Source organism: Acanthopagrus latus, chromosome 17, assembly GCF_904848185.1.
Source record: "Acanthopagrus latus isolate v.2019 chromosome 17, fAcaLat1.1, whole genome shotgun sequence".
Lineage (NCBI taxonomy): Eukaryota > Metazoa > Chordata > Actinopteri > Spariformes > Sparidae > Acanthopagrus > Acanthopagrus latus.
This window is the reverse complement of record NC_051055.1, coordinates 14883551-14906662: the sequence shown is the minus strand read 5'-3', so window position 1 is coordinate 14906662 and position 23112 is coordinate 14883551. Positions and strand designations below refer to the sequence as shown.

Here is a 23112-nt window from a genome sequence, read left to right as displayed (position 1 = left end):
GTGTAACGTACGCACAACGCTGGGCACATTGTCTGAAAATGCGCAAATACAGATAATGGAGGCGGATCTGGATCTGGTGCCGCTAACCACAGCACGACGAGCTGTGTAACAGTAGCTCATATCGTGCGGGGGGGAAAACACGACGTTTTTTGGACTGAACGACCCTCGTCGACTCACAGTCCAGAAAGAGAAAAAAGGTCTCCTGACTGTGTTTCCGTAGGGAAGACGGGAGACATCGGCAAGGAGGATAGCCGATTTCTCCGTGTACTGGCAAAGAAAGCCCGAGCTGTAATGTCCTTCACCGAGGTTTGCTTACTGAACACCGCAACACGGACAATGTAGCCGATAAGCCACAAAGGAAATCTGGCGGTGAGGCAAGCAGGAGCAACGCGGAGCACTGATCTGGTAAGAGGTCCTTCTAGATACACGCTGCAGAGAAGCCATTAGCTGTTTGTTTTCAGTGCTAGCTTGTTGTGTGCTAGTCACTGAGGTAGCTAGCTGAGGCTAGTTTCACCCACAATATCAAGCAACGTCAGTGTGAAATGATTAAACACGTGACGATTGTAAGTGACCTCGCCGCTGCTGTGGATGTTGCAACGTTTTGTTGAGCTGAAGGCATCTTACTGTTTTTCTTTTGTCTGCTGTCCCCCGTCCAGTCTGGCTAGAAGTAAGGCATCTCATAGTAACACAATCAAGACAAGAGAAACACACTGTTTCCAGGTGCTCACACACTGTCTTTTACCATTTAGAAATACACTGTGGAATATAAAATACATTAAAATAAACATCTTTGTCCAAATTATCACTAAGAACACAACACAAGTTTATAAGATTAAGTTTTGGTAATGTCTTGTATACACTTGCTATTAATAATTCACAAGTATCTGACCTGTGACAGCTCTGTTAATGTGTCACTCAAGTGCTTTAGAGCACAGTAAGTCCTACAACAAGTGAAGAAAGTTGTCACCCTTTAGTAAATTAAATCCCAGATTTCCAGTATAATCTCAGTCCCATCATTTTGGGTGATGAATCTGTTATTAATCAACCAGTCCATAGTCCTCTGGTGAAAACATAACTGTGACAGTGCTGTTGCATGGACAAACCTTTACTGTGACCTAGTATGTACACAAAAATTGGTTTGCATTCCAGGTAGTCCAGCAGGTAGGGATGGACCCACAAACACAGACATCGGTTTGATGATTAGCCTACTACTTCTGCTACTGGCTTTAAAGGGGGGCAACCATTCATAACATTGAATAAAACAACATTCTAGGGCTGCAGCCATTGAATCTTTTTAGAATTGAGTATTTTACCAATTATCCCATCGATTAATCGAGTAATCTGATAAAAAATAATTTTGCATTATTGAAGAATACCAAATAATGCATAACAAAAATGACAGGCCTATTAAATAGACCAAGCTTTTGGCTTTTATTCCTGAAAAAACATATAGGTATTTATTCCAACTCGCCGCTGTCTTGCGCTGATCAATAAATGCAAAAATATTTATTAATATGCACACTAAATGTCATGATGTAAACTAGCCCTATATTCACTTCAAAGTAATCATCCTAATATAGATTTGTATATCTGCAGCATTAACCATTACTATCAAATAACCTATTAATAATGTCTGGAGTAGGCCTATATGGTGTGGTGGTAACCTAAGACCAGGGGTAAGGGTGTGTGTTTGTGTGTGCGTGCTTGCGTGAGGGAGAGTGAAAGAGAAGAGATGAGTGTGTGTGTGGAAAGGAGTTATTTTTTTGTAGGCTATTACTCTTTTGCAATTTAACACAAGTTAGTTTCTACATCTTAACATGATATCTAGTGATACCGACATCAAGCTACAGCCTCTACAAATATCATAAGTTATCATAAGTATATCATATCATAAGGCTACGTTAAATTAGCTAACATCAGTGCTTACGTCACCTTGTGTCAGCGACACTTGTTGAGCTGGTGTTAACAACTGGATGCTTTCAGTTCAGATGTTGAATCATTGTTGACGTGCTGTTGTGGTATGCCAGTTCTGCTTTGCAGTTGACACATTGCACTTTTTATCTTCTTTTTTATGTGTGAAATGATCCCAAACTTTGGACATTCTCTGTTTTTTACGGACGGTTTCTTGGTTCTCCACCATCGCGCCAACTCAATTCTGAATGTAGTGGTGTGTGTCCACAATAACAGTCCATGTGGAAAAATTATCCTTGAGCTAAGCAGGCCATATAATGCGGAATTAAACGAAGCCTCAAGGCAGAGATTTTGCTTCAACCATTTTTTGTAATTGAATTACTCGAGTAATCGGTTCAGCTCTACAACATTCCCAGTTTGAGTGGGTCATACATGCGGTCAAACTGCATACTATATATTGTACATACATATAATCTTTTTCTCAAAAGTGTTAATTCAGTCACATGTTTATTACAGGAGGGTCACAGTTTTGGTGTTGTGCTGGACTGCATTATGCTGAACTGAACCAAACACTTTTCTACAAGTACTCTTGAAACCTAAAACAAACCTGCACTGCATGATGAAGGATCTCCCGATCAGTTTGGTTCCAAATCTCCTTCAATGTTTCTGTAGACTTAATATCGCTACTGCCATCATGTGTTACATCACCAGTGAAGATCAATGGGCCCATCCAGAAGAAGCCATGCAACCCCAAACCATGAAAATGCCTCCACCTTGTTTCACGGATGAGCTTGTGTGTTTGGGATCATGAGCAGTTCCTTTGTTCTTCCAACCATAAGCCTTTCTATCACTTTGGTAATGGTTAATCTTTGTCTCATCAGTCCATAAAACTTTGTCCCAGAATTTATGAGCCATGTCTCTGTACTTTTTTTGCAAATTCCAATCTGGCCTTTGTATTCTTATTACTAATGAGTGGTTTGCATCTTCTAGTGTGGACTCTGTATCTCTACCTCTATATCACAATGTTTTGTCAGCAACTGCTGGTGTTTTCCTTCATACACCAGTTCAGTACCTGTTGCTGAGCGCACCAGTGTATTCTTTCTTCTTCAGGACATTCAAATGTTTGTGCAATAGCTCTGATTGATTCTCCATCTTCTCTCAGCTTCAAAATCGTGTGTTTTTCTCAAGTAGGCAGCGCTTCATGTTACCTTGATACCTGTCAGTCACAAGTTCCAGTAATTTTGCTCATTTGAAAAATTGATGGGTTCAAACAAACAATGCTGTCCTCTAAGAGTTTTACCAGATCTAGATGTAAATACTTGGAAATGGATGTTGACAAACTGATCTCATGTCTCATTTTGGCTTCAAAGCCACATTTTTTCCAGTGTACAGCAAAACTAAAGGAATTGGCCTTGCTGTTCCAATAGTTTTGGAGGGGACTGTATAAACGGAGCAGAGACTGTCATAACAGTCAATAGACTGGCCCTACCTCAGGCTGTCCTGCTCAGTGTTCAATGATGCACCTAAGGAGAGAATATATGGCCAAGCTGCTTTTTGCTTTATTTAGGTGTTTAAGGGGAACAAAGCTAACAAAATAACGTGCAGTATCACTTTTTAGTTTTCCTGAATTAATGAGAAATGCCATCCAAAGATGAGGTATTGTTATTGCAGACTGAAATAGTCGGCCAATTGTAGGCTCATGCAAACATGAACATTTTGGGGGTCAGACTAATTAACCTGTAACAGGGGCAGGATTTTGACCTTTGTTAGAAAAACATGACCTGGATATCATAGCAAATAGGACAACCTACCAAGTATGTGGAAGCAAAGGTGGACCTTGCACCTGGATTCGCTTTAATACTCGCCATTTAGTAGCTAATCTGGTGTGATTTGCCTTGGCTTTGGCTGATGTTGGGCTAGGTAATGTTAGTTGTGCTGTTTTATGTTTCATTGTGTGTTCACCAAGGAAGCTGTATTTGACTCTCTTGTCCTTGCAGAAAAAAATGACTACGGCAGTATTGGGTAACGTTATGTTTGAAACCATAGTAGTTCACTATTTAGATTGACAAAAAAAATGAATAGGTCATAGTAGCTGTGTTATAAATCCCTCACAGCGACTTTAAAAGCTGTATTGTTTGTGGGGCCATTGCTGTTTTTCAAAGCTAGGTACTGTACTAGAGAGATTTTGTTTGCTGTAAACACTATCCATCAATTTCTTATCTGGGTATTTGCTCTGCTTTGTTCACATTACCGTAGTCATTAGAATGAATTGGTGATTAAGGTTTCAAATATATTAGGCCTTGCGTCACAGAGTCATTTCTAGTGAACAACTGTGATATGAAATTTTTGTTCACATGCTGTGTCAGTGGATTTGCATCAGCCCTCCACAGCACTCTGGCCAACCCACAAGCAGGTCTCACTTACCCAGTAGCATTCTAACAATGGAGGTAGCACACCACAGCCCAACAGCAAAGAGCAAGGGCATAGAGAAGGACACACAGTACTCTTCTGTGTCTACCCAGTGGATCACCTTAGGGAGGAACCATATTTTCTGTAAGACAGGATGAGATTTCAGTGTTTTTCTGTCCTTGTATGCCTAGCTGTGTTGTACATCATATAAAATATAGTTGCTTGTTTGAAGTGTTGTAAATTGTCAACTCAAAATTGAGTGTTCCTCTTAGGGATTTTTATTTTTATGTGTCCTATAAATGCATATGCTATAGACTTGTATGATTTTTCACATTATGTTTGTTTGCTGGTATGTTACCACTGCTAGATATTAAAGGCACTTTTAGCACCTGCCTGTGTCACTCCCATCAAGTCCAAGCAGTCTGACACAGCTAGTATTAATCCATATAAGTCACTAATGCAGGTGTTGATGGTAGTCAATAATGGAAAGGGATGTGTAGATTATATGGTGCTCTTGCCTCTTTATTTATTTTTTATACTTTGTTTTTTTCAAACCAACACTGAAATACAATTTCTTTTAAAAACAAAAAAAACCTACAAAAAGTTGGTCACTTTTGTATTTATACAAACAGTTGCAATAAAAGTCATATTAAAGTCATATAGTTCATATGCTAAATACTCAGTGATCATCTTGTGAGGTCAAATACATAATCCATTTGTCACAGTACAGCAGGAATGTATCAGTCCATACACTTGATTAAAAAGTAATTCCATCCATCCCTTGAATAGTAGTATATCTACCCAGTCAGCCTTTGTCAGAGGTTTGGCCTGTAAACACTCATGCCACTTCAAACTGGAAGCAGGAGTCTCTGCCACCATTGCAACCAGTGCTGACATTGCCTCATCATCTGTTATGTCATGTGCTGAATAAGGTTGGCCAATTGTTTCTATTTTCATATTGTCAAATCAAGGTTACTTGAGATTGCCAATAGTTTGTTTGTGGAATAGGAGAGTGACATTCTGCTGTGTACTCTGCAGTGATAGGTTGATTCATAAGCTTGTGAGATATAATTTTGAGTCAGGTGAAGAGACTGCAACGTTACATGTTTTTTATGTTTTATATTGGTTTTGCTTGTTGGTGGATTCAAACAGCCAGTACCAACCTGCTGCTGCTCTTGTCTGCTTACACTCATCAGGAGCTGCTCATCCCTGCCAGAGTGTCTCTGGGCTAAAGTCTAAAGTGCGAGCTGGCCCTCCAGGAGCAGCCCAGTGGCAAAACCTGCCTTGCCACATACCAAGTAACATTTCCTGCATCCAAGCTCAGTGGGTGTGGAGGGTCAATCCGCCATGTGTACACCCGGAGCATAGCTGTGAGCTCACTTGGCTAGTTGTCGATGATGGCGAAAGTACAGCTGGCAGTCTGCTGCATCACCACCACTGCTGGCTGTTTGTAGTACAAAACAACCACCACAGAAACACAGACACAACCTAAGTGTATTTGGTTTGTGTGAGTGCAGTGGGATTAGTCCTTTCCCAACACTCAGGATACACCTGTTGCTCTCTGGGGTCAGTTTGATTGCGACTCACTACTTTGACAAAATCTTTAAGGCTGAGATTATATTTCCAAATGCATGTGTACAAGCACAGCTGCAGAGAACATGTAAGTTGGTGGTGGAGTCCAGTTGGAGGATGTTTTCCACATAGGCGCAGACGTATTGTTGCTTGCGGTAGAGGCCATGAGGGCAAGTCCAAGTGGGCCCAACAAGTTAGTAACATGCTGATGTCTGCACATAGCCTAAACTTACACCCTTATCACATGAATGTGTGTGCACTTATAGTATAATTTGGCTCAAGTTAAGTTTCATGTTGCACTGGCCCTGTGTCCTTGGCTGCTAAGGACTCTTTGTATTTTGCACCCGTAGAGTTCTGGGACAAGCAACAGGATGCTGACTGCCATTCACTCAAGAGCCAGTGGTGCCATTAAGGGTTTTAACGTGAGTTACACAGAGCCCCTTTAAAGAATAGTAGTCCAACACCCCATCTGTTTTCCAGTTTTCACGCAACCCCTCGTTTTCAAATGTCTCCTTGCCAACAGAGTAAGGCTGGTGCAATGCATCCACATTATCGATAACATAAATACGTTCAGCTTGATTTGTATTGGATCCTGCGGTATGGCGAAATGCCACATGTTGGTGTGGCGGTGTGGGAGTCACTTAATGGTCTGTGTGTGATGTGTTGGAAACCCCTATGAAAGCTCGACACAGAAATGTCTGTTGTGTCCCCTCTGTATCCATGTTTAAATAACTGTTCTGCTGTCAACCCGTTCTTCTCTATTTGTGACCTCCAGTCACGCCTTTGCCACAGCAAGTTACGCATGCTGGTTGCTAGTTACTACTGCTACTGGTTACTTTTTGTCCCCACAGAAACTTGAGATTACACAGATTACTTGTTAAAACTGGGCTGTTTTTGTTGGGGGATAATGCCCTGCAGCGCATTTACTGGTGATTGAAGATGATTGAATTTAAAGTTGAAATATTAATGAGAAGTTCTAAAATGTCATTTTGGGTGAATTAGTTGTTTATTTAATCAAGTAAAGAAAAAAAAGATGGTTAGATTAATAAAAAAAAAATCAATAGATTAGTCAATAGAATCAAAATCGATAGATCATAATGGTTGAGTTGCAGCCCTACAACAGAGGTAAGTGGTGGTCAAACAGACGCAAAATCAATATTCAAAACAAATCAGCATCTTGGCTTTGAATGGGGAAACACTTTGACTGTCGAAGTCATGGCCAAAAGTGGTTCCAAAGATGTGCTTGTTTGCACAGCCACTCAAATGGACAGCAAACCAACAAACTGAGTTCTGCACGCACATCTTGCACTGCCCACATTCAAGCACTGGCAGGCTATTTTCATTCACATTTATCTGTGTAGGTGCAACTCTGACCTTACAGGGGGTAGTCATTAAAATCTGCTATGAATTGGGACAACCCTTCAAGACACTCATTAGTCATCAGTTGTGTTGAAAGCATTATACCGATGTGGCTGGATAGTTACAATACGCTGTAGTGATGTTTCTTGCAACATAGAAAAGTATGGACACTCGCAATTCATGCACAGTTTCACACATCACACATCAAGTTATCAAATTAAAAAGAGCACTGCTTCATTACCAGGCTACCAACATTAGCAATTGGCCATAGGCTAACAATAGCAACCTATGCTCCTACCCTGCCAATCTGCATTGATATAAGAGGAGCAGCAACTTTGCTGCTGTACTTCATCAAAAGTAAGACTTCAGCATTGCAATACATCAACATGTGCAACTGTCATGTACAAGTCGGCAATGATAATGTAATGTTAGCTAGGTAGTTAGCTCCCAAGACATCAACAAAGGAGATCTCTCCTAGCCGTTGGTTTTAAGTGTGCCTCTGATAAACCTCACTTTAAAGGGCTGTATAGCCCTCAAACTTTGTCCTTCCCCTCCATCCCAACAAGAATCCGGACACCCTCCTCCTAGATGTGAACGCGCTAATCAGAGGGGTTGGAGCGTATTGGGATTGGGCCTTAAGCTGCACAGAGTGCCCCTCTTTTAACACAAAAATGCTGTCATCATGAAAGACACCAATGATTCAAATCCATTTGTCGGAGTGGGTTGGGCTAAAGGAGTATATTGTTTCTAAATATGGTTGGCACAGTACTTAATGTCTTGCTTGATCATTCTGGTTTTGTCAACACAAAAAACAATGCCCCTGGGTTTATGGTGCCAACCATCAAATTCCATGTTCCCCATCTTTCTCCCTTCAATTTCTGTTATCATTATATTCTTGTCTCTAATAATAATGTATAGAATGACTCGAAATATGCAATATGCAAATACAGGAAACATTCACAGGTGTGTCCTCAAACGTCTTGATTATGAGGATTTACAAAGCTGAACAGATTTTGAGGGTCATTGTAGGAACATCCCACTGATGTCCAACCTTAAATATTCAAATGTATTTGCATTAGGGTTAGGGTTGCATTGTGTGGTAAAGTCCTGTAATGTTTTCATGTCATTGTTATAGTATTGAATAGTTAACCATCTCACTCATGCAGTATTTTTATCGTAGCCACGGGGAGCATAATGCATTTTGCTTCTGATTTTTCACAAGCAGCAATTTTTACCAGAATACCTGGGAGATTATCCAGACATTTTGCATATTTGCAAATGTGTTTTATCTAGGGCATTGAAAGTGAATAACAACTTCCACTTCTGCCTAGTTAAAAATACTGCACCCATTCTCAGCAAAATTCAAAATGAAAATGATTGTCGATCTGCTGGGTCAGTTAGCAATTTTAGCTTGGTCTGATGGAAGAAGAAAAAGAAAATATCCAACTGCTGCTAGTTGGAATGGGGAAGCCTTTGCTGGGTCCAGCCCACCCATGCAAGAGAGATGAGTAAGTAGACGTTGAGACCGAAGTCAGCCCTGGGTTAAAAGAAAGCCTTGCATTTCTGCCAGAGTCCAATGCATAACTTAAATTTGTCCTAACACATCCAAGGGCTATACATGCTTTGATGCTTCCTCCTCTAAGAACAATCCCTTTTTAGACTTGTTTGGAAGAAGGGAGAGCAACAGCTTTTAGAATCTTCTAATCCCAGACAAAGGTCTGTCTGGTAGTCTACCTGATCCAGAAAACCACCTGATGTTGATCAGTTGCCATGGTGTTGTTACCAAGTGCGTGAACAATTTTATAACTCAGACATGTGTTTTTGGCAGTCCATAACTAGCAAAAAGGTCAAATTATGTAAAACCACTCAGGTTCAGATAATGTTTTTATGTTTTTGCCCAGTGTTAAAGTTGCCCTGTTATGTAGCTTTGGTCCTCAAGCAGTGCCCTCTCCATGACTCTCGCCATAGACTTCAACAGGGCTTCTCTTAGGCACTTTTGGCCGTGCAGAGTCAGATTGCACCTCACTGATTTGCTTTTCTATAACCAGTTTTGGCACACGAGTTGTGTTGTGCACCAAGCGAGATCCAGTGACATTTAATGGCGTTTTTCCATTACATCTTCTGGCCTCACTCTACTTGGCTTGACTTGGCGTGGCAGTCCAGCACAGCTCAGATTTTGCATTACTGCTCTGCCTGCTTGAAGGTGTGTCTTGAACCAATAATGTGCTTGTCCTGATCCCTGCAGTACTATCGTAGAATCCCCACCAACATAGTGGGTCCGTTAATTCAGTTACCCCTGTTATTTAATCATTGATAAGCTTTGATTATGAAGCAGCATTCCAGGAAAGCTTGTGTTTTCACCAGCTGTAACTGCAACTCTCAGAACAGCTGAAAGTGAGCATGATGAAATGGTAAAACATTGCAGATGTTTGAAAGCTTAAGACAGACTTTTCAAAACATCACTTATGTTTTTTCTGGAGAGCCATGAGTTGAGTATCAATTTTGGGGAGAGAGATGTGCTTGTTACAGGTTGTCACAGTCGTGAGTTGTCACTGTAGTCTGCCTGGAGGTTGGGAGATTGGAGCCTGGCCCTACTCTGGAGCAGGTCCATTGGTGGTTTGACTAAACAGTAAAGTTGGTAATGGAAAAGCAGATTGGCGCAGCTTGATTTTTTCCCTGCAAAACCAAAAAGTGAGAGCAAAAAATGGAATTACAATCTTAACAGTACCCCTTCTCTCCTTGAAACAACCATGTGTTAATGATTGTGAGACTCATATCTGTGCAAGAGATTAGACAAAGTGTTTTTAAAAGTGTCTGCGTACAGCTCACAGTAGTTTTGTAGCTTCTAAGTGAATCCTTATAGTTTTAAGTATAGTTCTCTCTTGCATTCCTGTACTTTTGGTTACTGCTTTGGTTTTTAGATTGTAAAAAACAAGGGACTTTGTGAAGAATTAATAGGAAATGAAACTTGTTTATCACAGAATTAGTAGAGCAGTGCACCTTGGTCTAGGCAGTCTAGATTGATTTTCATGTCAGTGTCCTTGCCCTGGCTTAGAACTGGAGTTGGTTCCCCAGGTTCTGCACAGAGGCTGGCCACTGCTATCGCCTGATGCTGATAACACATCATAATTTGGCATGTTCATGTGGGTCTTATGTTTAGATCATAACTGAGCCAATATTGTCACCCCATTGCAGTGCAATAAGGTGAGCAAATATATACAACCCTGATTTAAAGTTTGGACACTATGTAAAACATAAGAGTAAAATGTAATGTTAGATTTGCTGATCCTTATCGTTATATTTTCCATTGGAAACAGTACAAAGACAATATGTTTAACGTTTTTCCTCATCCCCTAAAGTGAAAAAACATTGGTCAGTTCATTACAATGCAATGCTCTGGTGTGAAATCTTGTTTCCTGGAGTTCATGTGGATGCCACTTGACACAAAACACTCATTCAAACACAGTTCCAGATCAAGTAGCTCCTTGGTGTGGCAGAATGCATTGTCCTGCTGGGGAGGCCCCTGCCACTGGGGAGTACTGTTGCCATGATGGCTTTTACTTGGTCTGCAACAATGTTTGGGTGAGTGGTGCATGTCAAGTTGTATTCATGTGAATGCCAGGACGAATGCTTGCCTGCAGAAAATTTGATTGTAATGATATGATCGATGTTAATTGCTTCACTCTTCAGTGGTTTTAGATTGTGGCTGATACTTGTATGCTAATTCTGTTAAATGAGTGATTTGTCATTTTATCATGATTGGATATGAAACAGGCATTCCAAAAAGACTTGATTGTTCACATGCAAGAATGAGGCAATGTTTGTGTTTGGTGTTATTTTTCTTTCTTTTTTGGAATTAAGATTGTAGTTCGTATTCCTCCATCTATTGCACCTGCTGCAGCTTCCTCCCTCACCCCAAATTCCTTCCCCAAAAATTGTAACATTTTCACAATAATAACATGCATTTTTTTTTTTTTTCAGGTTTCCATTCAGATGCCACCCACATCTTCCTAGACAGTCCAAGTCCATGTATATCCAAGAAAAGGTCAGATCTTTCTATCAAAATGAACAGTGTAAATGTTCAATCTGCTAATAGCTGGAGTTTGTCTTTTATAATTCTATGCTTCTTTGTATTTTCAGGAGTGTGTAAAATTTTAGCCCCAGCTTCCAGTCCTTGCAGAGGATGGCTAATGGGTGGGATTCATACTTCCAAAACCTCCCACCTCTGTCATCGGATCCAAGCACTTTGAGAAGGACATCAGAGTCAGAGGGAAGTCTTTCACAGCATCTAGAGAACTTAATTGATCATCATGACTTTCCTGGGACAGTGGCTTCCCATGAAGCCCCTGCAACAAACTCGAACTTCAGCACAAACTATTACTCAAATCCAAGCGTCGGAAATTCCAACTCAGACTGTGTATATCAAACATACTACAAAGAAACGTCATGGCAAGCTGATGGAGAGCAAATGGAAAAAGATTACTTGTCAAGATGTGGAAATGGTGATATAGATTTTACCACAGATGAATTACAGACTTCTGAAACATTTCCTGAATCTTTCGCAGCAGATTTACAGGGACTTAAGCAAGACTGTGGAATACTAGCTTCTTCATTTCTTGAGGACTATTCAGATGTCAGCAGCTGCTCTGATGCAGATGCTGGCGAAACAAGGCCCTCTTGTAAATTCATGGCGGGTAATTTAGTTTCAAAACCTAAAAAAGATGACACTATAAAACACAGCTCATCGGAATGGCTTTTTGCTCCTACCAGAAATATGATGTTTTCGACTGAGAATCCATGCCCTAATATGTCACAGAATAATGAAACTTTGCCCAGTCCGTTAAATGTGACAGCGGGTGAAAATAAAACTGAAAGTGCACAAGACAAGATTGAAAGTCAAGAAAACCCTGTCAAATCTTATGCAGGACACAATCAATACTCTACTACTTCTAACGTGACAACTACAGGGAGTGAGACTGTAGAGGAAAGAAATGTGTATGATGGTTGTGATGATAAGACACAAACGGAACATGTAGAGAAAGATCTCACTCAAGGAATTTATTCAAACATCTCGGCAAGTCAGCTTGAAAACTTGACTGGTGATGCAATCGAGAAGTATCCAGACTGCAATGAGGAGGAGCAGATTCCCATCATTTCTCAGAATGTCGAGGCCATGTTTGAGAATAAGCAAGATCACTTGGATAAAAAAGTCAGAAGAAAAGACTTGAAGGAATCATCTGACCAAGAAATAGAGGGATTTGATAATGCTACCTCTACAGATGATCAAGATAGAAATCTGAGAGAGAACGAGCAGGACAAAAGTGAGGTCCTAAAGGGGGAAAGAAAAGACTCAGGTTCATTAAAAAATGAGAATTTGGATAAGCAAACATCTCTTAATCCTACCTCTATTGGTTGTCAAGATGAAAATAGGGACACTGACTCTCAGGAGAGAAAAACTCATTCAAATATCTCTCAATCTGCAGATCCACAAGGTATAAATGTGTCTGATTGTAAAGATGTTACTCATGGAATGAGGGAATGCACAAAAACCTTGACGAGCAACAGCCATGATACTGAATCCTGTTTGCAGTTATCTGGGTGTCAATCTTCCGAAAGTGTTGCTCGGGACAATATTTGTTCACGCCCTGCTGTGATGACTGATGGTCTTGTCAGTGAAACTTGTGACAAGAATGAGCAAAGTGCTAAGCAAAGCCATTCAGATTTGTACTTGGAACCAAATGGCTCCAACACAGATCCAAGTCGTTATGGGCCTGCCGTCACTAGCAACAGTGTTTCTGTTGATACTGGAGATAAGCAAAGTATTGCTAACCCTGTAGACTCCTGCTTACGGCAAAATACCTCCAGCACAGACATAGTTACCTGTCTAGAAAATGAAATGACAACTGCTATGCCTTTTCTAGATCCAGGTTGTAATGGTCCTGGTGTCACTAGTGAAAGTCTCTCTGTTGATACAAGTGCCAAGGACAAAGAAGGTGCTGGTACCCTTGTAGTGTCCTGTGTACAGCAAAATGGTTCCAGTACAGACATAAGTCCCTGTCAAGAAAATAAAAGTTCAAGAATAAAGGAAACCACAACCTTGCCTACCGATCCAGTCAGGACCAGTGACAGTACAGAGCAAAGTCTTAACAGTTTAGAATTGTGCTTGCAGTCAAACACCACAAGCACAGACTTAAATCCCTGTCCAGAAAAGAAATGGACAAGACCAGCAAAGGATACAAATTCAACCTCCTGTCTAGATCAGCAACAGTCACTACATGAAAGTCCATTGGCCACAGAACCACAAAGTCTGACTGAAGATTTTGCTGAAAATGCAAGAGAGTCATTTGAAGAGCTGGCCACATATACAGGGGAACCATCAGTACCTGGCTTGCTGTACGGTGAACCTCTGTCAAGAGAAGACTCGTCTTGTGACACTGATGAAATACAACTCGATGTAAGTCCATGTAAAAATACTTCTTTTGCTAGACTTGACACTAAAAGCATTCACTCAGAAGGACAAGCAGCTCATCTAACATCTTCTAAACAAATGAGAAAACGTCTACAGCCGGTTGTTATACTGCAAACCGAGGCAATAAATGTAATGAGTAACTCTTATCATTGCACAGGTTGCCAACATACAACCCACAATGTAGATCATCTGATTGAACATCACCATTGCTGTCATTCAGTGCCCAATTTCGAGTTTTGCAAGACTTGTAATGTCTACCTGATGATAAGCAATGAAAAAGCTGAAACACATTTGTGTGGTGTAACCAAGAAAAAGCCTAGGCTCCATTCTGATTCCAGCCTAAAGAAGAAAACAAAACGCTATGGCGGCCACAAGTGCATTAAGTGCAGACTGGTATTTTCAAAACGATATAAATATATCACACATATGCGGACACACACTGGAAAAACACCCTATCAATGTGATGGATGTGGATTGTATTTTGCGCAGAGTAGTACCTTGCAAAGACACAAGGTTACACCTGGAAGATGCAAGCAGCCTAAATTGCCAGTAACAAATCCTGATGCTGTTAAAAGTAAAACTAAACCACCAACACAAAAGGACTTGGTACAAACGAAACAATCTGCAAATCTACCACAAAAGGACTTGGTACAAACGAAACAATCTGCAAATCTATCACAAAAGGACTTGGTAAAGACGAAACCATCTGCAAATTTGCCACAAAAGGACTTGGTACAGAAAAAAACATCTGCAAATCTGCCACAAAAGGACTTGGTACAGAACAAACCATCTGCAAATCTGTCACAAAAGGACTTGGTACAGAACAAACCATCTGCAAATCTGCCACAAAAGGACTTGGTACAGAACAAACCATCTGCAAATCTGCCACAAAAGGATTTGGCACAGGAAAAACAATCTGCAGATCTGCCGCAAAAGGACTTGGTACACAACAAACCGTTTGCAGATATGCCTGATTGTTTTGTGAAGCTTGTTGACATCTGCAAAACCAATATGTGCAATGTATGTGGTAAAGGCTTCTCATCTGCAGTGAAGACCAAAAAGCATTTCTACGACGTACACAAGGGAGGGAAATTGGCAATTTTGCAGAATCCGACCACAACACTAAGTTGTGAGAAAAGCCAAACAGGAGAGAATGAGAGAAGAGGAAAACATAAATGTCCTCTTTGTCCACGGCTTTTCAAATACTCATACAACAGGGCTCGACATTTGCGTTTCTGTGTCAAAGAGGCAGTATTTGGTGGCAAGGAAAAAGTTGGTGGTAAATATCGGTGCCCGTTGTGTCACACTACCTTCACTTTATCATCCAACCGATATAGACATATTAACACATTTTGCCTCAGAGAGAGTGTTAACCGGCTTGCAAAAGAGGCACAATCAAGGCCAAAGACTGAACACAAAACACTGTTGAAGGAAAGTGAGCAGAAAACACAAGCCTTCCCAGCTTTAGCAGCCCGCAAGACCGCACCACGTTACAAATGCCATCATTGTCCAGCAGTTTTTTACCATCCTTCAGGAAAGTACAGACATATGAAGAAGCATGAGTTGTTTAAACTCACCGGCTCAACTCAAATGATAAAGTACAGGAATTCAGTTTACTCTACCATGTCTAAACCAGCTGCTTTAAGTAGTACAAAGACTGAAGAGAGTAAGAATAGCTTAACATCAGATGAAGCAAATAACAGTGTTTCCCTAAGCTGTCATTTTTGTGGAAAATGTTTTGCCACCACACAATCCCTGAAGAAACATGAGCATAATCACAAAGGTGAAAAACCATACCGCTGTCTGGAATGTGGAAAAGGATTCAAGAGACATGCCTATCTGATTGGTCATAAAATCGTTCACCAGAGGAGGATACAATGCACTGTCTGCAGAAAGATTCTTCCAACTATAAGAGAACTGATCCAGCACAGAAGTACACATCCTAAAAGGGGAATGCTTCAATGCCCAGACTGCACTCTGCAGTTCCAGTATCCTGCACACCTCCTCCGACATCTTGACCGCCACAAAGGAAGAAACAAGGAACCTCAGTTTGAAGAGAAAGCACAGTTAAAACCCCAGCAGTCCTTAGAATCTCTGAAAGAGGAGAGTGAACTAAAACCGCTACAGTGTTCCTTATGTAAAGAGGTCTTTAATGATGCCCAAGTACTAAGAAAACATTGTCTTACACATATATCTGGGTCCTCATCGCACCAGTGTCCATTTTGCAAGCATAATTTCAGTACTCGCCGATATTTGCTGCGCCACATGATCAAACATACTGGAGACAAACCCTTTTCCTGCACTAACTGTGGAAAACAGTTTTACCGTGGCTTGTACCTTAAACTTCACAGTGAGCAGTGTTTGCCTCCCCAAACCACACATCCTGGTAAAATGGAGTCCAAGCCAAAGGGATCTCATAAGTGTTCCTACTGTCCACGGGTGTTTACCAAGAAAATGCGGCTGAAAAATCATCACCGTGGGCACAAGGCAAACTCTCTGCTAGTGTGCGAAAAATGTGGGCAGTACTTTGGATATACAAAACTAAACCAGCATCGAAAGAACTGCGAGGGAAAAGAGCTCAACACTAGTGTATCTCCTAATGGCAATTCCAGTTCCAGCAGCTCTCAGACAAGCCAGGATGTCCGTAAAATGCCTTTACAGTCCAATGCAACAAAGATGCTTCAGTTTAAATGTCCTTACTGTCCACATAAGTACCGGTTCAAGTCTATACTCATGAGGCATCTTGTTTCACATACTGGTGTCCAGCCATATGCATGTGTACACTGTGGCCACAGATATAGAACTCAGACAGCATGTTTGCAGCATGAAGCTTTCTGTGATGGTGTTTACAAAGAAGGGCAGTCAAAAATCAAAAGTGATTCGGCTAAACAATTGTCAAACATGCCTACTCTCAGAGACGCAGCGCAAAAGCCCAAAGCAGAAGGTGTTGCTGAGTTCAAGTGCAAATTCTGCACCAAGACTTTCATGAAGCCACGAAACCTGAGACGTCATATTTTGACACATAACGAAGTGAAGCCTTATCGCTGCAAAGCTTGTGACTGCTGCTTTTCAAGGTATGATCATTTAAAAGTACATCAGGGTCGTTGTAAAGGGAAAAGATCAAGACTTGAAGTCTGCATTCCCAAAATTAGTTTGGAGGATGTTGGCAAGGGTTGGCAAAGTAAGTTTGGCATTGAGACTGCTGAAAAGCAAGAGACCTTTGAGTGTGAAGTCTGTTCAAGGAGCTTCCCTACTCAGTCTAAACTTTCCCGACATAACACTTTGTTCCATGTCACAAAATTATTCAAGTGTCATGTCTGTGGCTCATCATTCTCTCATGAAAAAACTCTGAAAAAGCATAGGAAGATGAGAAAATGCAGAAAGGTCTCCAAAGAGAAAAATGCTTCTCCATCACTGGAAACTAATCCCCCAACAGAAAATGTGACTAAATCTATTGATGTGGCGAGAAATCGAATTCTTCAGAGAATCCAGCCTCACTTTAACAAAAAGTACAAATACGAATGCAGTTATTGCCCCCGTGCTTTTCAACACGGCCATCAGTTAGGTGTGCACATCCGCCTGCACACAGGCGAGAGGCCATTTGCCTGTGATTATTGTGGTCTGAGATTTATTAGGAAAGACTATGTGCAGCGTCACATCCCAAAATGCACCAAAAAACCAAAGCAAAATAAAGTGCTTTGTGACAGATGTGGAAGGTTTTTCCCGCAAGTCAAGATTGCAAATCACAAAAAAAGTTGCACTTTGCCATCAAGCTTATCAAAGTCGACAGCTGGCCAAGAGCAGCAGTCAGCCTCAGAAAGCCCACCAAAAGGCTTCTCTTGTGCATACTGTAGTTCCCGTTTTTTGTTATTTTCCCAGCTCCAAGAGCATTTTTTAAATGCACACAAGATGGAAACAATGGTTCCGCCAGTGTCTACTGCTCCCCTTCAACACCATCTGTCAAATATACCAGACATCAAAGAGGAGCCTGCAGATGTGAGTTGTGACAAACCAGTTAGTGATGGTGCTAATTCAATCTGTAAACTAGATGCAGCTTCTGACAGAGGGATCACTAAACGGTTTCCCTGCCCAGAGTGCAATATGTCTTTTGTGAGTAAAGCTGGACAAATGGGTCATATGCGTGTGCACACAATGGAGCCTCCGTTTAAATGTAAAACATGCAAGAGAGGCTTCTGGAATAAAAGTCTCCTCCGTAATCACTACAGGAAATGTAGATTTGGAAATATTTCAAATAAGAATACATGCCGACAGTTGGAGGTTCCTTTAAAAGCAGAGATTGATTTTGCGCTGACTGACAGTGTTCTCTTGTTCAAAGAGGGCACTGATACAACTGGCACTGGGATTGTGCAGACCAACTTCTGCAAAGAGGAAGTTATAGATGAATCCCCACAGCATTCAGAAGGAAATGAGGTGCAAGTCGGTTCAAGCAAAGAGAAGAAAGCTGAGCAGTACCAATGTTCTGAATGTGATAAGAGCTTCACAGATGGCTTAATGCTCATAAGTCACCTTGAGGACCATGGAAGACAGGAACAAGAGAAAAAGCGCAATACATGTCATCAGTGTGGGCGGGTGTGCACTAGTCCAGGAAATCTTGTAAAACACCTGAGAACACATGGAATTGAGAGGAAGTACTCATGCCCTTTTTGCAACAAGATGTTTGAGAACCAAACTGATTTTGAAAGTCACAAATCATGCCATGACCCAAGTAGACCTTATGCATGTAAACTCTGCTGTCAAAGGTTTTCGGTGAGAACATCTTTATGTGATCATTACAAAGACACTCATCCAGATGATGTATTTACTTGTCAATTCTGTAACAAAGCCTATTCAGTCAAAAAATCACTGGCAAGACATGTTAAAAAATGGCATCAAAAAGAGAAGAAGAATCTAGGGAGTAATGTACAGGAAAAGAGGAGTGCAGACCAATCCAGCAGTAAAATCAGTACAACTGGTGAAAGTGAGGAGGAGGAAAATAATGGCACTGAAGACAGCGACTCAGACTCTGCACCATACTTCCCGTGCCACGTGTGCGGCAAGACATTCTCAACATCAGAAAGTCTTGAGGATCATCAGCTCTGTCACCTGGGTGAAAAACCCCATGAATGTGCAGAATGCGGCAGATGCTTTTTCCAGGCATCCCAGTTGCAGCAGCACCAACGAATGCACAAGTCTGAATTTCAGTGTCAGGCATGCGGCAGGGGTTTTGTCTCTCTCTTTGCACTTCGTAAACACAAGCATACTCATGGGAAGAGCCGTCCATACCGTTGTCCAAAGTGTGACTTCAGTTTCACAGGACCCTCACAGTTAGCAGAACACATGTCCTCCCACCGTGAAGAAAGCTTCCCATGTGACATATGCAGTCGAGTGTTTCGCTCAAAGAGTAGCAGAGCAGAGCATCGGAAAAGCCACTCCAAGTCAAGTGACCATCACCCGTGTTCAGTTTCAGAGGAAGAACATAAAAAATCTGCTTCCCTCCCTGAAAGCTCATCGGTATCAAACGAAGAACTGAAATATTGTTGCGGCATTTGTGGTGAGCGTTTCAGAGACCGAGAGTTTCTCTCCGAGCATGGTTGCATGGCAGCCAAAGAGCGACCATACTCGTGCCCTGTCTGTGATAAACATTTTCTGCATGAGTCTCACCTGAAAAAGCACAGGGCCACTCATCAACAATCCTGGTCTAGAAGTGAATATCCATGTTATCAGTGTAACAATAGTTTCTCCTCCTCTCAGGAGTTCCTCAGCCATCTTAACACCCATGTTGATACTGTAGAAGGAATTAAATCAAAGACTGAAGATGGTTGTCCTTCACATGTTTTCAAATGTCCAGTTTGCCATCAGTGTTTTGCCAGTGCCACTGAATTGATCGGTCATTTTTCCATGCATCCTGACGGTGCATATGGATGCAAAATTTGTAAAATAACCTTTTCATCTGAAAGTAAGCTTAAAGAACACGAGCAACGTCATCTGACATCCGCTACTGAATTTGAATGCACAGAATGTGGCCAGAGCCATCTGGGAAGCGTTGCTTTCCTTCAGCACAGCTGTTCCCATCAACAACAGTCAAAAACAGGGAATGAATACTCAGATCCATCAGCTAAGACTTCCCTTCCATCTTATCGTCAAGCACTGGGAGAGGAGGAGGAGATTGATGTTACAGGCGAGGACTTTTACTATTGCCCCGTTTGCTCAAAGCAGTTCTCGTCAAAAAGTGGCCTCTTGGAGCATCAAAATAAACAGCACCCAAATGAGAAGCCATTCAAATGTGAGCTTTGTGGAAAATCATTTGCCTTGAGGCGGTACCTCAGAGAACACATGCGTAGGCATCGTCAAAAATCTGTTGCTCAATCAGCAGAAATAAAAATCAGATGTAACCAGTGCCACACTGAATTCAGTTCACCCCAAGAACTGAATTTGCATATGAGAGTACATCCCACCATTGCAGTTGGACAGCACCGCTGTGATATGTGCTACAAGTCATTCAACCACTTGTCGCTCCTTAAGCAGCACCAAGAAAGTCATGTTGGTCAAGTTGTATATGAATGTGACGAATGTGATAAAGCCTTTGCTTTCCCTCACCTACTGGAAGAACATCAACTGACTCATGCTGGGTCCGCTCAGTAACGGTTGTTATATACCATCTACCTTATCCTCCCTTTGAAAAACTGACTAAAGTAACGTGAAATCCTTTTCATGCCTTACATCTGATTGTGTACCTCCACTTGTAATCCCAATTTAGATTCAATTTGTATTTTTTGCCCTTGTTACATACTTAAACATCTCTTGGCTTCTGTCGGTATGACAAAGAAGCCTGGTGTGAGTTTCTATTACACTGTATATATTTTTAGTTCTAATGTTGGAATTTGTATACCGTAAAATAGTCACATAGTTTCTTGACAGTGTTTGTAAATTTGACAACATTATGTAAAGCTGTGCAACGTTTATATTAAGTGATATTCTGTGTGATGAACACAGACTAAGCATGAAAGGACAAGCTGTGTCTTGGATAAAGGCTGAATTTCTTTTGATCGAATGCGATCGATTTTTATGTTTTGAGAATGATTTTGAGACCGTTTTTAGTCAGTTTTGTTTACAATATGTAAGATTCAAACTGGTCATTTTAATCTATTGCTATTTTCTATGACTGTACATGTACTATAGATAATTTTGTAATTTTCAGTTCAACATTTCCCTGTGTATATTATGGGTTGCCTTTTTGATATTGATAATTATCTTGTACAGACATTTGCAAAATGTTCTAATTGAATATTCTTTTCACAACCCAAGGATGTTACTTTCTTAAAAAATTTGAGTTGATGCATTCAGTTAAGGAATAAATTCAACTAGAAAATCTCAAATGAGTCTTGTTTAATTTTGTCTTTACTTTGGGGTAAACAAAGAAAAGGTCGACTTCCTATGTAAAGCCTTACTTCCAACCCAAGTTAGTGAACACGATAGACACTTTGTTGTGTGAATCAAGATGTCTGAAAGATGTCTGAAGGTTTGAATTTGAGACAAGTTGTGTTGTCTTTAAAAGTGTTCAAATCATATTACAGGTTTAACAGCAAGTAACATGTAAGCTTTGAACATTTAGTTTATCAAGATCAAGAAAACTACCAAAATTGTAATTCTTGGCTGCTGGCGCCAAAAAATCCAAAACATTTTGTCCCTTGACTTTTCATAATCCCTTTTACTCGACTTCAGTGGAGTACGTCATGAGGTCATAAGGTTAAAAAGGGAAAAGAAAACCCAGAATAGCTCTCTGGATTGAATGAAGCAGATGCCTGGTTCTTCTCTTTTCTGCAGTTTGCATGTTCTCCTTGGTTGCACTTGAATAGTCTTTTTTGCTTAGCAAGGTTCCCCACTGAGTGAAATGACCTAGAGAAACTGAAGTGGCAGCCATGGTAAGCGTGTAGTCAAATTCTGTAAATTGTAAGGAAAGGTGCTTCACTGCTTCTTTTTTTCTGCTTTAGTATAGGGTACATTCTATCCATTTTACTGAATTACTTTTCGGGCACTTTTGTCTTTAATTGAATTGTATGCCGTTGGACAGTAAATTCGGTGTGGAAACCCCCAAAGTCATCGTCTAAGATGATCTGTATATTTATTGCAAACGATTCTGTAAAATACATAAATATTTTTCATGTTCAATGTAAATATAAATCTGAAGTGCTTTGCAAAGATTAACTGTTAAAAAACCTGAGTTATGGATAAAGAAGGTTATCTTAACCATATCAATTTGTGGTTATTTTATTTGAAAATATATGAATATATCCTGACTCATGAGAGTGGTGTAATGAGATGATGGAAACACCTCAGTCTGTATGGATGATCCAAAGAGAAGCAGCAGCTTCACCCTACAGAGGATGCCATGGCAGGTCAGTTGTCATAGTAACAGTGTAGGTCTGGTTTCTGTAAAACAGGTATTTCTGTGAGCCCTGGGCTTGGACAAGAATGTACCTGTCATTGCATTTAAAAGGTTCAGTTCAATGGCTGAGACTACTTTACCCCTCAGTATTCATCTCTGTCCCCCTGCTGAATTTGAATCTGAAAGATGGAAGCAGTTGTCTCTGTGTACTTTAATTTGCTGGGGCATCATAAGATCAAGGGCGAGCAGCTTGTCTTCAGTACCAGTTCCTTTCAGAATCAATCCATTAGTGTCTGCCACTGGTGGTCCTAATGCACTGGATTATGTCAGGAAACATGGACCTGAGAGTGTCCCTGTGATCATCCCAAGATGGAAAAGCACATTTCCTGTCTTGCAATGAAGCACAAAAACTGTCAGTCTAGTCAGTGAATGGTTACTGGTTGAAAATTGAGTTTGCATGATGTTTCCTAAACATCAGAAGAAGACTGGGGATTTGAGGACAGATCATTTTTCTACAAAGGACAGCCTGTCATTAGAGTTTAAGTACATTCAAACAGATTAGGACTGTCCAGCAGAACTAATAAACGCAAGAGACAAGCTCATACTCACTGTGCCATCAGATGCACGATGTGCCATAGCTACTGTGTTCGCTTTTTTTCGCAGCTACATATTAAAAGGGAAGTATCTTAAGATCAAGGTTTCACATCCATGTACAGCTCACACCATCAATACCTAATAGTCTAACCTTGAAAAGAACTGGCAGCAATATGACCCAAAATTGAATCTTATAATACCTGCCAGATCAGGGGATCTCTGGTGGCTGCTTGAGATGTGGGAGTAGTCTAGGAACATAAACAACACGAATGCCGTCTTTTCCAGCCTGGCTGAGGTGCTGTGAGTCAAAGGGAGTCCTGTTGCCAATTTCAGAGCACAAATTGCAGTCTTACTTGATCATAAGCAGATTGACTTGCACCAGAGTTATACTGTTAAAAAAAATGCAAAGTTC

The 23112-nt window shown here is 40.9% G+C and overlaps 1 protein-coding gene across 1 annotated transcript; it reads left to right on the top strand.

Annotated features, from left to right (window-relative positions):
• The first annotated feature begins 62 nt into the window (after nt 1-62).
• On the top strand, nt 63-21096 carry znf1035 (zinc finger protein 1035). The gene is made up of 3 exons (XM_037073786.1): nt 63-405; nt 11233-11296; nt 11392-21096. The coding sequence occupies exon 3, from the start codon at nt 11435-11437 to the stop codon at nt 20360-20362; it is 8928 nt and encodes a 2975-aa protein (XP_036929681.1). The 5' UTR covers nt 63-405; nt 11233-11296; nt 11392-11434; the 3' UTR covers nt 20363-21096.
• The last annotated feature ends 2016 nt before the right edge of the window (nt 21097-23112 follow it).